At 34.0% G+C, this 13,875-nt stretch overlaps 1 protein-coding gene across 1 annotated transcript; it reads right to left on the reverse strand.

Annotated features, from left to right (window-relative positions):
• Positions 1–6,638: 6,638 nt before the first annotated feature.
• LOC113777329 (putative late blight resistance protein homolog R1A-3) lies at positions 6,639–10,586 on the reverse strand. Its single transcript, XM_027322362.1, has one exon. It carries the CDS (start codon positions 10,584–10,586, stop codon positions 6,639–6,641), a length of 3,948 nt encoding a protein of 1,315 aa, XP_027178163.1.
• Positions 10,587–13,875: the final 3,289 nt, after the last annotated feature.

Genomic DNA, 13,875 nt, shown 5'->3' on the forward strand with positions numbered 1-13,875 from the left:
TTTTGGCTGGTGATAGTGTAAAGCTATGATCATGGAAAGTTTTGGTTTAAGGGAGGTATTGTTGGCATAATTAGGCCAAGCTTTCGAATAGTTGATGTTTCCTATTTCTAGTTTAGAAGTATTCAATAGGGGCTGGCACCCGCAGCCCCCCTCTTTTGGGGGGCTTTGCTAAAAAAAAAAAAAAAAGTATAGCCAAGTTTTGATATGGAGGCGTTAGTCTAATGGCTAAGGTTGAGGGCCTTGTGGTAGCAAGAATTCAAGGTTTTGGATTCAAAAACCTTCCGCACCTTCTTTGCTTTTTAAATCCTATCATTCCACCGTTGAAAAAAATTATAAAAAAGGGTATAGCCAACTGTTAGTAATTTAGATGTTAGGGAATGAAGTAATTATGTAATAGTTTTCTTGTTTTAGTAGTTTCTTAATTACCAAGTGATGTCAACTATATATAGGGTATTTCAGCATTGTATCTAGTTGAGAAAAGTGAGAAAAAACTAAACAGAGTTGTAGTTATAAAGACAAATTTGCCAAGAATTTATGTAGGTTTCAATATGAGAAACGAATGTAGTTTGTGTTTGTGGTTATTAAACTCCTCTTCTCCCACATATTTTGCCTAGAATTTAATGCGCATCAGTTGTGCGTTTTTATGTGTCAACACTTTTTAATTGAAGGGATTGTTTTTCTGCTTATATTTCTTATAAGTTGGATAATTCTTGAGAAAAGGGTCAACGTGGTTGGCCTATCTTTTTTTTTTTGAAAAGTAAAAGAGGTTGTATTAATTAGATTGCTGGATATCGTCCAGCACCGACTGTTTGGCAAAAGTGGGGGGGGGGGGGGGGAGTTCCAGAGAGATTCAGGGAGATTGGAAGATCTAGCAAAGTGGTACTCTAATTAAGGCACACAATAATCAGTACATTCAGTATTGTATTTTTTGCAAATAAATAAATTTCCTCTTCGATAGTATTGCTATTAACGGGGTGGATGCATTATAGCTGAAAAGCCTTATAATGTGAAGATTACTAGATTAGAATTTCAAGCTTCGATTCAATTGGAAGACATTACAAAAAATCACGAGGTTTTTAATTCAACTTTCTAACTCTCCCTTTCTTTTCCTTTTGTAAGGCTTGAAAAGCCAACTTTAAAACGAAAAAGGGTGTAAAGGTTTCTAGTTAAATATTTAAAGAGCAAAGTTAAAATAAAAGGAACTTTAAGGTTGCCAAGTGCAGTAAACCCTTTACATTTGTCAAAGATCATTATAGGAACCTCATATTCTAAAAATTTAAAATTCTAGAAAAAACAATAAGGGATAGTCATAAACGTTTGACATGGTGTGATGGTTAGATGAATGTGCCTTTCCCCCCCCCCCCCCTAATCTACTCCTATTTCGACTCCTACACTGTACAACAAATGGATCCAAGGGGTCTAGGTTGCCTTTCTTCTTTTTTTTTTTTCTCTTGGACAATATGATATTGGCTAATTTGAACTTCTATCATGGAAAAGGAGCGATTAGAAGAGTGCACTCTATTCCTGCTCGTATCCTACGAGACTGATGGACTAAAAGGATCTAGATGTCTTTGTCATTTTTTTTTTTTTGGTGGATACAATATTTGCTAATCTACTCCTGATCTTAACCCAACACTATGGGAAGTTAGGGGTGGCCAAAAAAGTATATTTGAGCACCTTTTAAATTAAATGCAAGTTGGGGATTCGGTCCCAAAAACTGTATGTACTATGGGGAATAGGTAGCTAGAAGAGTATATTTGAGCATCTTCTAGATTATACCACGGATTTGATCGCTAACCTGCAAATTAACAAAGAATTTGAAGGTCCTCTTACACGCCCTAATATGATGATATATGTCATCAATAGTGCATTTAATCCAGAAGAAGCTCACGTGCATATAATTCTTTTTTGCACAAACTGTCAAAATAGGAGAGGCCAATTAATATAAAGTTGGTACTGGAGAACTAAAAGTCAGGGGAAAGGACAGTTTATGTGAAAAATAATTGTTAGGATAACCATTTTTTACGGATTTTAGTTTCCTCTAAATTTTTTGCCTAAAAAATTGTTAGAATAGCAAGGTTGATTTGATATAAGGTTGGCATCAGAGCATTCAAAGTGGATAAAGGGGTGTTTAATTGCAAATATAATTTTTAGAATATCCAATTTTAGTTTTATAAATTTGGTATCTAAGCTTCTAAATTTTTCCAAATAATTGTTGGAATAGTAAGAGTAAATTAAAATAAAGTAGGCATAGGGACTGGGAAAAACTCGCTTCTTCTAGAGTTCAGAGTACGGGGAAATTTTATATAAAAAAATAGGAATAATTAAACTACTTGAATAAAATAAATAAATAAAAATTAAATGACAATTTATCAAAACTGAAGTAATAATAGACAAGTTCTAGCCAAGAAGTAACTTCATAAATGGTTCACTTAATTGATCATTGATGCAATAGTAATTCCACTTATTAACTGATAAACAAGTTATAACTGCCAAACAAGCGATGACAGTCAACTTCTCCTTATTTTATAGATAGTCAAGGTACGACCGTTAGTTATTGCCTTAATCGAGAAATAACCCTAAGTACGACCGTTAGTTATTGCCTTAATCGAGAAATAACCCTAAGTACGACCTTAGAGTTCAATCTCCCAATTACTTTAAGAATTAGAGAAGCCCTGTTCTAATCAAATAATACGCTACGAGAGTTATTTTAAATTAGTCCGTATATTTCCCTAACACAAACCCAATCATGTCAGTCACCACTAATTTAGAACAATTAAACAATTACAAATTTAATTGCCCTAATTGATTTTAGGTTATTGAATTAATCTAAATTTCGGGCTCTGGATATTCGAATAATACAATAATCATAAGAAAGTAAAGTATGGAATATACGAATACCATAAAATAAGAAAAATAAATAAAACGAATTCGATCTCATAATTTCAGGTGAACCAAATCTTTCATTGTTTCTTGACTAGAATGGTGAGTTTAGTTCATCTCCAGAAATCCTACATAAAATTGAAGAATCCATTGTCGAAAACATTCCTCAATTAGAGATGAAGTATCCGAAGAAAAGAAAGAGAAAAAGATCCAAAACGTCTCTTCTCCTCTCTCTTGCGGCCAAGAGAAGATATCTACTTACTAGTCTCTCCTCCTTGAACTAAGAGATAAGGAAACGATCGATAAGAGATGCTCTCTTGTTTCCTACTACTACTTACTAATTCAAGTTAAACTATTCCAACAAATCCTATCTTAACTGAAAGGAAGAGTCAATAACAATCCTCTAGTGCAACCTTTCTAATCCGAGTTTAGAGACTTCAATCCACAGTTGGATATTACGCGTCAACTCCCGAGCTCCCCGGGACATGCAGAATTTTAATTCTGACGTGATCACACCGAACAACAATTCTAGTGAAGCAACTGGCGCAAATTACCAAAAATAAGAAGAATCCACCAATTAATGCAATATTTGGTCAAATGAAAGATGAAACTAAGCATAAAATTTATAACAAAATTGCTACCTATCAGTGGCGGAGCTAGGAATTGCAATTAGGGGGGGCGAGTCTCTGTTATTTGGACCAAGTCCAAATAACTTTCAAATATTATTGTTTGGGTCCTTGAGAGGGGGGCAAAGTGAAAATTTTTATCAATATTTGGGGGGGGCAAAACAATATAATAAAAATTTTTTTACTTAGAAATTTTTTTTTTTAACAATTGGAGGGGGGGCGGTTGCCCCCCCCCGGCCCCCCCTTCCCTCCACCCCTGCTACCTATCATTAAGTGCAAAATTAACTCCTAAATAGCAATTATCTTTATTGATCTAATTTTGTTTAGACTTTTTTGATCTAAATTATTAGTCGAATATTTAGGACAATGTAAAATATGGGTGGCATAGGAGGACTAAAAAAGTATAAAGATTTAAGTGCAAAAAATTGTTAAGAAAGACATTCTAATTTGTTAATTTCTACTTTTTTCCTTCCAAAATCCTTTAGAACAAATAATGTTACATAGTGACGGTAATGTTATCATTTTGTATACTGAGATAGTGACTTTTTGTTGCATCTTACTGATAGGGAAGGTAAGTGATATTACCTTCCCTAGACTAGTCATCATGTAATGGGTCTAAGCCCTCCTACCAAATAAAAAAAAAAAAAAAAGTTAAGTGGTATTTTTAGAACTATAGGGATGCTAAATGATATTACTAAAAACTTTAAGGAAGGTTGTTTTCAAAATTTTACAGTTTTTTAAACAACTTCAACAATTGAAAATATTTTGAAACTCGGACTGATGAATGAAAGGGACATAGAATGTTTGTGACTTTAAGTTCAAACGTCTAGATTACTAGTTCAATCATTTTCATGTATTTTGAGTTTGAAAAAATTTTGATGTGGTGGGAAATCATTGCAAAAATCAAAACCTCCCGGAGTCTAGGAATCCTAAAGAAAGTTTGGAAGTCTTAAATGGTCCAAAAAGAATAAAAAGTTCATTATGACTCCTTGAAGAAAAAAATCACATAAATTAAACAAAAATTTGTCTAATCCAATGTAACACATCCTCAACTTCCACAAGCGCTTTGAGGTTTTAAACTTGTAATTAAAGTTGGATATTTGAATATACTAATGAGCAAAATAGATGTAGAATTAGGATAGCTCCCAAAAATGATAAACAATAATGAAAGATTTGTGGCAAATGGTGTGTAGGATGAGGGTTTGTTCTACTTTTGGTCATTATGGTAATCACGTCTTTTCCAAGTTGCTCTCTTTTCGTGAACAAATCTCATTTTTTATGCTTGGGAGAGAGAGAACCCAAAATGGGATGCATGGAATTAACAAATAATGGGTTGTGCTCTCATGCCTCAGTTCAGCTAATAGTGGTATTAACTAGATGATTATGAGGTTTTTTATTTTAAGCTCTTTGTAAGATTTAGAATTTGCTTTGAAAGATGAGATGTAAAGTTTTGTAACTAAGATTTTGAGGAGCAAAATGAAAATAGAAAAAACTTTAAAGGGGCAATGTGGAATGAACTCAAAAAGTTTATCGTCGAGTGATTTGACAATTCGAAGTCTTGCCTTTGATGTCTAGTCAATTATATAAGCTAGGTTGAGGAACGCTATTGTACATAGACAAGATGAGACTTTTTTTTTTTTTTTTTTGGTCCTCCCATCCTTTCCTGTCTCCAATTGGGACGAGATTTGTTAAAGTAATTGAGCAGGTACTAAAAGAACTAATTATGTTTTGTGATGCTTCAATACTGGTCCATCCATTAAAGAACTAATTATTTTTTTTACCAGTTTGAACTTTGAACAATTAGTCACATTGATTGGTAAATAAAAGATGAAACAGCATAGAAAAAAGTTTAAGAAAAATTATTGCTAAGTTGAAGAATGCAAAGAAACTTCGATGGCAACCAAATACCCTTTATGGATCATTTCAATCTGTAGCAGCATTATGATAAAGTATAAACATTATTACACATCAAACCAGAAGGAACATGGAGAACATTATACAAAGATAATACGACGGATTGATAGAATGCATGACTGTGCTTGCCCCTGCAATGACAAAGTAATACAGCTGCATCAAGTTCAAACCAAATAATCTGGAAGCTCTAAAAATTGCAGATTCAATTTTTATGTCATTGTACTGATTTAACATACACATACAAATATATCAAACCTGATGAGTAGAGTGATCACACCAAATTAAGAAAAGACATGAATGCTTCAGTTTCATCCCAAATCTACTCTGGAAGAAAGAATAATTGCAGTACTACATCAGTTGAATGAAGAGGTACATAGATCACCTGACAAAGGTCATCTAGTTTATCTGATTTGTCATTTTGATCAGTTCGAGCAATTCACCCCTTAAAATGGAAAACAAATTGTGAAACAACGTAAAAAGACTCTAAGAAAAATTGCTCCTTTAGAATATTGCTTAGTGAAGAATAAAATATTTGTACTTCAGCAAAATATTAGTGAAGAAAGACACCTACTTTTAGATATTTAAAGCTATTTCTAGATCTCAATGTTAATGAAACATGCTTTTCATATAACAATGTAATGCAAATTATAAAGGTCAAGTTTTGACGCAACATTTTACAACTGAGTCCTATGGCTATTCTCCGTTGAAAAGTAACACAAACTGGTTTGTGTCTCCACTTAATATTTGTTGCAAAACTGCTATTGTATATTTCAACATATCAATCAATTTAGTTATGGCTTTTTTTGAGGAAAAATAGAAGCAACTTATACTTTTTTGTATGACTCTTACTTAGATACACAAACTGGGAATAGAAAAGTATATCACGCACATATGCAGAGAAGAATATTTCACAAATTGGGATTATAGTCCTTATATAAACATTATTCAACATTCAAACAGATTATGCATGATTGTGTTTGCCACTGCAATTGGAAAGTTATATAGCAGCATTAGGTTCAAACAGAAGAATTTGGAAGCCTCTAGAAATTGCTTTGAGATATAAATGAATTAATATAATGTTGAACTGATTCAACATATAAACAGATGAAAAATCGACATGAATCATTGTATAATTGAATTGATTCAACATATGCAAAATATAATTTTATCTGACCTGATGAGTGGAATCCCACTGTACGTTCACTCTCACCCAGATCAAGTGTGATGAGAGGAAATAGACTCTCTTTCTGAGGAAATCTCCTCTGCTTCTAAGCAATTTGACTCTTCTTCTGAGCAATTTGTATCATAACACTTTTCAATTATGATCTTTAGAACCTCATTTCCACTATCCAACTGTTCTTTCTGAATTTGCTTTACTGAATTTGCAACAGACTCGTGACACTCTTCCACCTGAATCATTTCAAGAGTTAGACATTCCCCTAAACAAGAAGGGACCTCTTCCAACTTCCAACAATTGTGCACAACCAATTTCTCAAGATGGCAAAAATTATCGGAAGATGCAGTCCATATGCGAATGCCCAACATTGACAATTCCAAGACTCGGAGTTTAGGGAACTCTCCTTCTTTCATTACCCATTCTTCCCCGACAAAGGTTTGAGTCCATAACTTAAGCACTTCAAGGTTGGGCAACTTTCCAATTCTTGAAATTTCACTCCATGGCTGAAAATTAAATATGAAAGCCAACTTCTTCAAATTCGATGGGAATTTAAATCCATATCCCGGTAATTTAATCAAATGAAGTGATTCTAGTTGTCTCATATTATCAAACTCAAGAATCTTTTCGCAACTTCTAGCTCCAAAAGTTATTATAGAGTCCGGGTTGGGTCCAATACATTTTAGCCTACGGATGCTTGGTAACTTTGCTAGTATCTTTTGCAAGCTTTGGGAGGATGGATCAATTGAAAGGTTTAAAGTGTCTAAATGATCTAAATTTGGGGATACTTCAAGATTTTTAGCTGGAAAAAGAAAACCAGGCCAGCTTGTAGTATGTAGATAACTCAATCTCTTAAGGTTCCAAATAGTATTTGGCAGCTCAATTTGATGACACGGGTCTTTCACGATAAGTGTTTCTAACCTTGACAGGTTGTCTATAGCAGATGGGATGGATCTTATTCCATGGAGAACCAAGTATCTCAAGTGAACAAGCGATACTACTTCCATTGATACATAATTATATCTCCCCAAATCCAGCACTCTAAGAAGTTTAGGTAACAAAATCCCCAACTCCTCCTTTTCAGTTAGATAATCATCACCATTAGGTCCAGACAAGAGCAAACTGCGTAAATTGGGAAAAATTAGCATTATCTCCCAAATCTTTAATTCCCCGGTATTGTGTGCATGAACTCGGTGGTGATTGCTTGGTCCAGCAAGACCGAAAGGGTCTTTCCAACTATGAATAACACATAGAAAACCTTCTTCTTTGGCTTTTTCCACACAATACTCATGCACCAAATCATGAAGTTGGCAGGTTTTGGCACCACCCATAGTTCTTTGTTTGGTAACCAATACTAAACTTCTACTAATTAGAGCCATCAAGTAGTCATAAGCTGATTCCTCTAAACTCTTTCCTTTAGTTTGTTGCACCAATCCTTCAGAGATCCAAAGCCATAACAACCTTCGCACGTTAATAACCTCATCTTCTTGAAATGCAGCAAAGTATAGAAGGCATGGTTTCAAGTAATCTGGTAAATGACTGTAACTCAGCTCAAGCGTCTTCTTGCAGTCTTTATTGTCAAGGACGATAAAGCTTAGACATTTTGCAACTTCTTCCCATCTATCTTGTGCAGTAGTAGAAAGAATTCCAGCAACAAGGACAACTGTGAGGGGTAAGCCCCTACAAGTTTTCGCTATTTGAAATCCAACTTCACTTAGTGTTGGAGGACAACCTTCTTTGTCAAATACCTTTTTTTGCAGCAATGTCCAACTCTCTTCATCAGCAAGTGGGCGGAGATGGTAAGGGTTGCTATCAGGTTTGAATTGTGAAGACAAATTCTGAAATCTGCTAGTGAAGAGAATCTTGCTTCCGTTGGCATCATTCGGCAATGATTTTTCCAACAAATTCCATGCCTGAACATCCCACAAGTCGTCCAAAACAAGGAGATACCTATTTCTCAGCAAAACTTGCTTTAGCTCCTTGGCCAAATCATTTTCATCCTTCTTAAGATACTCATCAGGACTCTCAGAAGAAATACTACACAAAAGCTGAACTAACAAACTCTGCATGCTATACATTTGAGAGACACAACACCAGCCACGCACATGAAAATGTGACCTAACTGAATCAGCAATATAAACTTTATTGGCTAATGTGGTCTTGCCAAGCCCAGGCATACCTACAATGGGAACAAAATTCAACTGCTTTGATCCACTCCTAAGTCGATTAATGATAGATTTCACCTTGTCATCGAGACCCACCAGATCTTCATGGTGTATGGTGGCAATAAGTTGTGACGGTATGACAGTGAAAGTCTTGTTAACTCTTTGGATTTGACCATTCTGGATCTCCAGGGCCTCAATCTTCAAAAGATTGATATCTCTAGCAACAGCATTCAAAGAATCTTCACATTTATCACCAACTAGTGTCGAGTCAATCGATAACTCTGCCTTGTATGCAGCCTCCATAACATGACTCCAGAAAGCTTGAAGTTTTCCATCGTGATAGCGCTGATCCTTGATATTCTCTAGGAAAGATCTTAAGAATTTGAGATCTTCCTGGACCATTTGGATTCTATCCAATAAGAAAACAATTGAATCATTAGCCTCATCACTGCTTCCTAGCTCCTTGAGATTTTCTAGGAAAAAATCCATACAGACCAACTCATTGGATCTAGGATAATTAAATGATAGATATGGTGATGTTAGTCGACAATTGTGTGCAACCTCTACCTCCAAATACTTGAGAACTTTGTGCAAATGAAAAAGCCCAAGATCTATTTCCTCGAGAAAGCATTCTTCGATTTCATTGATAGAAAGAGAGAAGATCACAATTCCTGCATCACAGACTACAACTCCAATAAGATCCTTTGTTTCATCACGTAGTTTCTGCTCCTGTTTAAGAAGGATACTTAGGTATTTCATTCCCCGATAGAGCTTTAGTATTTGATCCTTCACTCGAGCCTTAATACTGGCATAAGATTCTAGTAGATCGTTGAGATAATCATGGAGAGAACTAATAAATTGGACAACCACTAGATTCGCATTCTCCTCAAGGGCTAAAGCATATAATGATCTTGGTTGTTTCTTTGAAGCTGTCAGGACATGAATACAAGTTTCTCGGACTTGAAGATCAAGAAGATTAATTTGATCGAGCTCTTGTGCGTCATGTTTGCCAAACCAACATACAGAAATCAGGCGCCCAACCACAACTGCCGTGTGAGTTAAGAGATTTGCCAGTTGCGTACACTCAAAATCTTGCATTGTTGCCAAGCCAATGAGATTCTTTAAGAGTTTTAGTTGGTGTCTAACAGTATCCTTTAGCCTCCATCCCCACAACAACTGCTCCAGAGTATCTGAAAGGGACTCAATAAGATCCATGACTAGTTGTGGATCTTTTGGTGAGTAATAGTCGAAGAAGATGATGGTGCATGATTTCTTGATATCTGTCTCAAGAAACATTTTGATATTTGTCTCGGATCTGATTAGCGCACTTCTTATGATGCCAAAATTTGTGGAATCAGTATTTTTGTATAGAAGATAAGCAAAATAAAGATCAAGAAACATCCTGACAACCACATCTTGAATGCTGAAGCAAATAACTTTACATCTCAAACTTTCAGATGTAATATTACCCTTATCCTTCTGATCATGCTCCAAAAGTGCTTTCTGGTTCCCCCTCCTCCTGCACTTTTTGACATACAGAAAAATGGTTTTCAATAATCTCACCTGCTTTTTCAGGTACTTGACGAATACTTTGCAGTAAAACTCGCACTTCTCAAGCTTGGCGAAAAAATCTAAAGCAAGATCAAAGCAACTAGTGCCAGTGCTGGAGGAGATGTGATGCGACTGCAGATATCCATCTAAAGCAAGATCAGAGCAACTAGTGCTAGCTCTGGAGGAGATACGATGCAATTGCAGATAAGGCAATGTCCAAGCAACATCCAAGCATTGACGGCAACTGGTGCTGCTGCAGGAGGGAATCACCATTATGGTATCTTCTTTTCCCTCTGATTTCGAACTTCGATCTGGTTTAGCCACTAAATAAAACTAGTTCAGGATCTAAAACTTTCTCATCTAACAATAGCCAACAAACAACAGGCTGGACTTTTGTTTCCTTACTTTTTTTTGTGTAAATATTGTAGGACGATATCTTGTTGTTAGAAGATATGGTGCAGCAGAACTGCAGAAGTAATTAGAAAGTAAAACAAGTGAGACCACACTTTCCCAGCAACTTCAGTAGTTTCAAACAAATACCAAGACCAAGGGCTAATTTATCATTTTTGTCCCTTGAAAATATGGAAATTCTTATATGCGTTAAAGCAAGAATAAAAGATAAAATGACAAGTGATATGTTAGGAATAAAAAATGGTTTTGAAAAGAGTTAGACATGGTCTTTTTACAATTTTAGGCTGAAATACCTACATAAAAAGTTTGTGACAACCGTTATTAATTGTTGGATTAATCACAAAAGTCTTCCTAAGGCAGTCAAGTTCACAGGTTACCCCTTAAATTTATTTTTTCCACTTAGCTCTCTAAAAAACAAAACTAACTCCTATAACCCCTATTATGTTTTTTTTAAGTTAGTTCTTATTTTTGAAGTTCTTATTTTTTAGAAAATAATCCATTAGTTTCCTTTTAAAAAATTATCTTAGTCAAAGAATTGAATTTTACTTAAATTTATTAATTTGTTTTAAATGTAGTGACTCTACATTAATTTGTATTTTTTATTTGTTAAAATCCATAAATATCAGGAAACTACAGACACACACATATAAAGTAAATTACTAGTTAGTTATATTTGAATTAATTTCATCCATTTTTTAGTCTAAGAGATTAAAGGAAAAATTGTTTATATATCCTTATAATTAATTAATTCAAAATAAATTACTCATGTTTACAATCACATGCACATGTTGACTATTTAAACATCTTTTTGTTCATTATCCTCTAATGAATTTTTTGTTATCCTATTATTTTCTTTACTATTTTTTAAAAAATAATCAAATATATTAATATTCTCTAATGAATCTACTTCTTTCCTCTGGTACTTTATCACCATAAATTAGAATAATTAAAATTCAATCACACTTGCTCAACAACTTCAGTAGTGCCAAACAAAGGCCAAGACCAATATCAAAGTCTTCATTTTTATCCCTTGAAAATAAATAAAGTACTGACCAAATTGAAGATAGATCCTCATTGAAGCTCAAATTTTCAGTCACATGTGCAGTAATATTACAACATTCATGCAATGGTTTCTGCATTAATTTCAAGTTTTCAAACTAATTGTCTGATTTGAATCACAGCATAAATCAATCAGTGAAACAACGAGATTCTTCCTGCCATAATATTGCTGCTATCTTGTAGCTCTAAATAAATGTTGATAGAATTGTAGAAATTGTAGAATGCAATTCAAGAAAATGATTTTGTGCTTCAAAAATAAAATCATGTTATACTATTGACTCAAAATTTAGTTGCTCCTTTTTGTATAAATTGTATTTATCATAAAACACTTAAAAATGTAGAGGCAGTTTTCAAATTGCATATGTAGAGTGAAAACACATGGATTATGCAATACTAAAAACTAATGATAGGACTCTCTAGTTGAGAATTAACGAGGTTATGCCTACTTATTACACAGGTTATTTTTGGCCCCTTTCTTTTACCTTTTGGGAGGTGATGGGGACAGTATTTTACTTTTGGTCTATCCTTTTTTTGGGGGCCCTACCCAAGCAAGGGGAACCACTCACTTGGCGTCTTAAATGTGCTTAGAGAATGGAAATATGTGCATTCTCGGAATATTCTTTCTTTCGTTTACACTTGAATTAGCGTAAATTTTTTCACATCAATATCATAATTTTTTAACACAAATTCTGTTTGATTTGTAATGCATAAACACTGAAAAGTGTTTTTGGAGATGTTCTTTATTCACTTATCAAAATAATCTAGATGACCTCAGGTAAACTACTGTCAATCCATGAAACACAATAGTAGTTTTCATTGTTATATTAAGGATAGAAACATGATTGTGTGCATTTATATTGGTAAGTTAAATGTAATTTAGAAGTGGAGGTAGTGCTCATGCCTGTTAGAAAAATTAATAGTCCAAATTTCAAATTTCTACAACTTTCGTAGTATGATCTGACAATGTCATCAAGAGTCTCTCTCTCTCTCTATTTTTTTTTTGTATTTTTTGTATACACATTGATTGAAAGATACCTTTTTTGGCGTGTGGGATGGGGGTTAGTAATGATAAATATTGCAAGGCTTTTCCTTCTTCCACTTGAAACTCAATCAAAGAAAGATGCTATTGGGGACCACAACAAATGAGTTTCATCATTAGCTACATTATTGAAGGGACTAACTCCACTTTGCTGCATTATTGGATAAGTGATTTGTTTAGGGTTTAGGGTTTAATTAGTGTTTAGGCTTTAGGGTTTTCCGATAAACTCCTGTGTTAGTGTAATTAGTGGTGTGTGTGTGTTTCTTTCGTTCAGGAAAAAAGGATAAGTGATCTGTGTTAGGTGGTTGTTGAGTTAAAACCATTAGAATAGTGATTTGCGCTATTGGTTGCATTATTCGAGGGACTAACTCTTTTATGCAACCTCGAATTTGTATCTTTTTTTTTGCTTTGCACTGTAAACTTCAATTTTGAATACTTTATACTTTAAACTCTAAATTTTGGACTCTTTGTACCCTAAACTGTCAAGTTCATCCCATTTATGTCCCATTTTAATTTAATTTTGGACTCTTAACCAAAACACTTTTACCTACTCATGGTTGGTCAAAAATATTAATACTTTTGAAATAGATTTATAATTACAAATACCAAGAAAATGTACATAAAAAAGAAAAGATAAAAAGTACAAATCAATTTAAAAGTAAGGAAAAACATAAAACTACAAACAAGAATAAAAGAAAAGAAACAAAATGACAAACTCATCTCCACTAGTAATAACATTTTAATTACTCTATAAAAAATCAACAAGGAACTAGCAATAATTATGGTGGAATATATACATTCCATGATTTACAAACATAACACATAAAAGAACACAAAAGGTTCGTATTCAAAAAATTCATATCTATTTAATTAAAGAATAGGGTATCCCATTTCATCTTCAAAACTTTAGGGGTAAGAAAATAGAATAGTATAAGTTTGGGAGATTTGATATATGAGGGTGTGAACTTTCAAAGTGTTAAGGTAACTTTTTTATGTCCAGAAATGTATTAACTAGCACCGGTTTGGGCCTCTAACACATCAATCAAATCCAAA

Source organism: Coffea eugenioides, chromosome 7 (assembly GCF_003713205.1).
Source record: "Coffea eugenioides isolate CCC68of chromosome 7, Ceug_1.0, whole genome shotgun sequence".
NCBI lineage: Eukaryota > Viridiplantae > Streptophyta > Magnoliopsida > Gentianales > Rubiaceae > Coffea > Coffea eugenioides.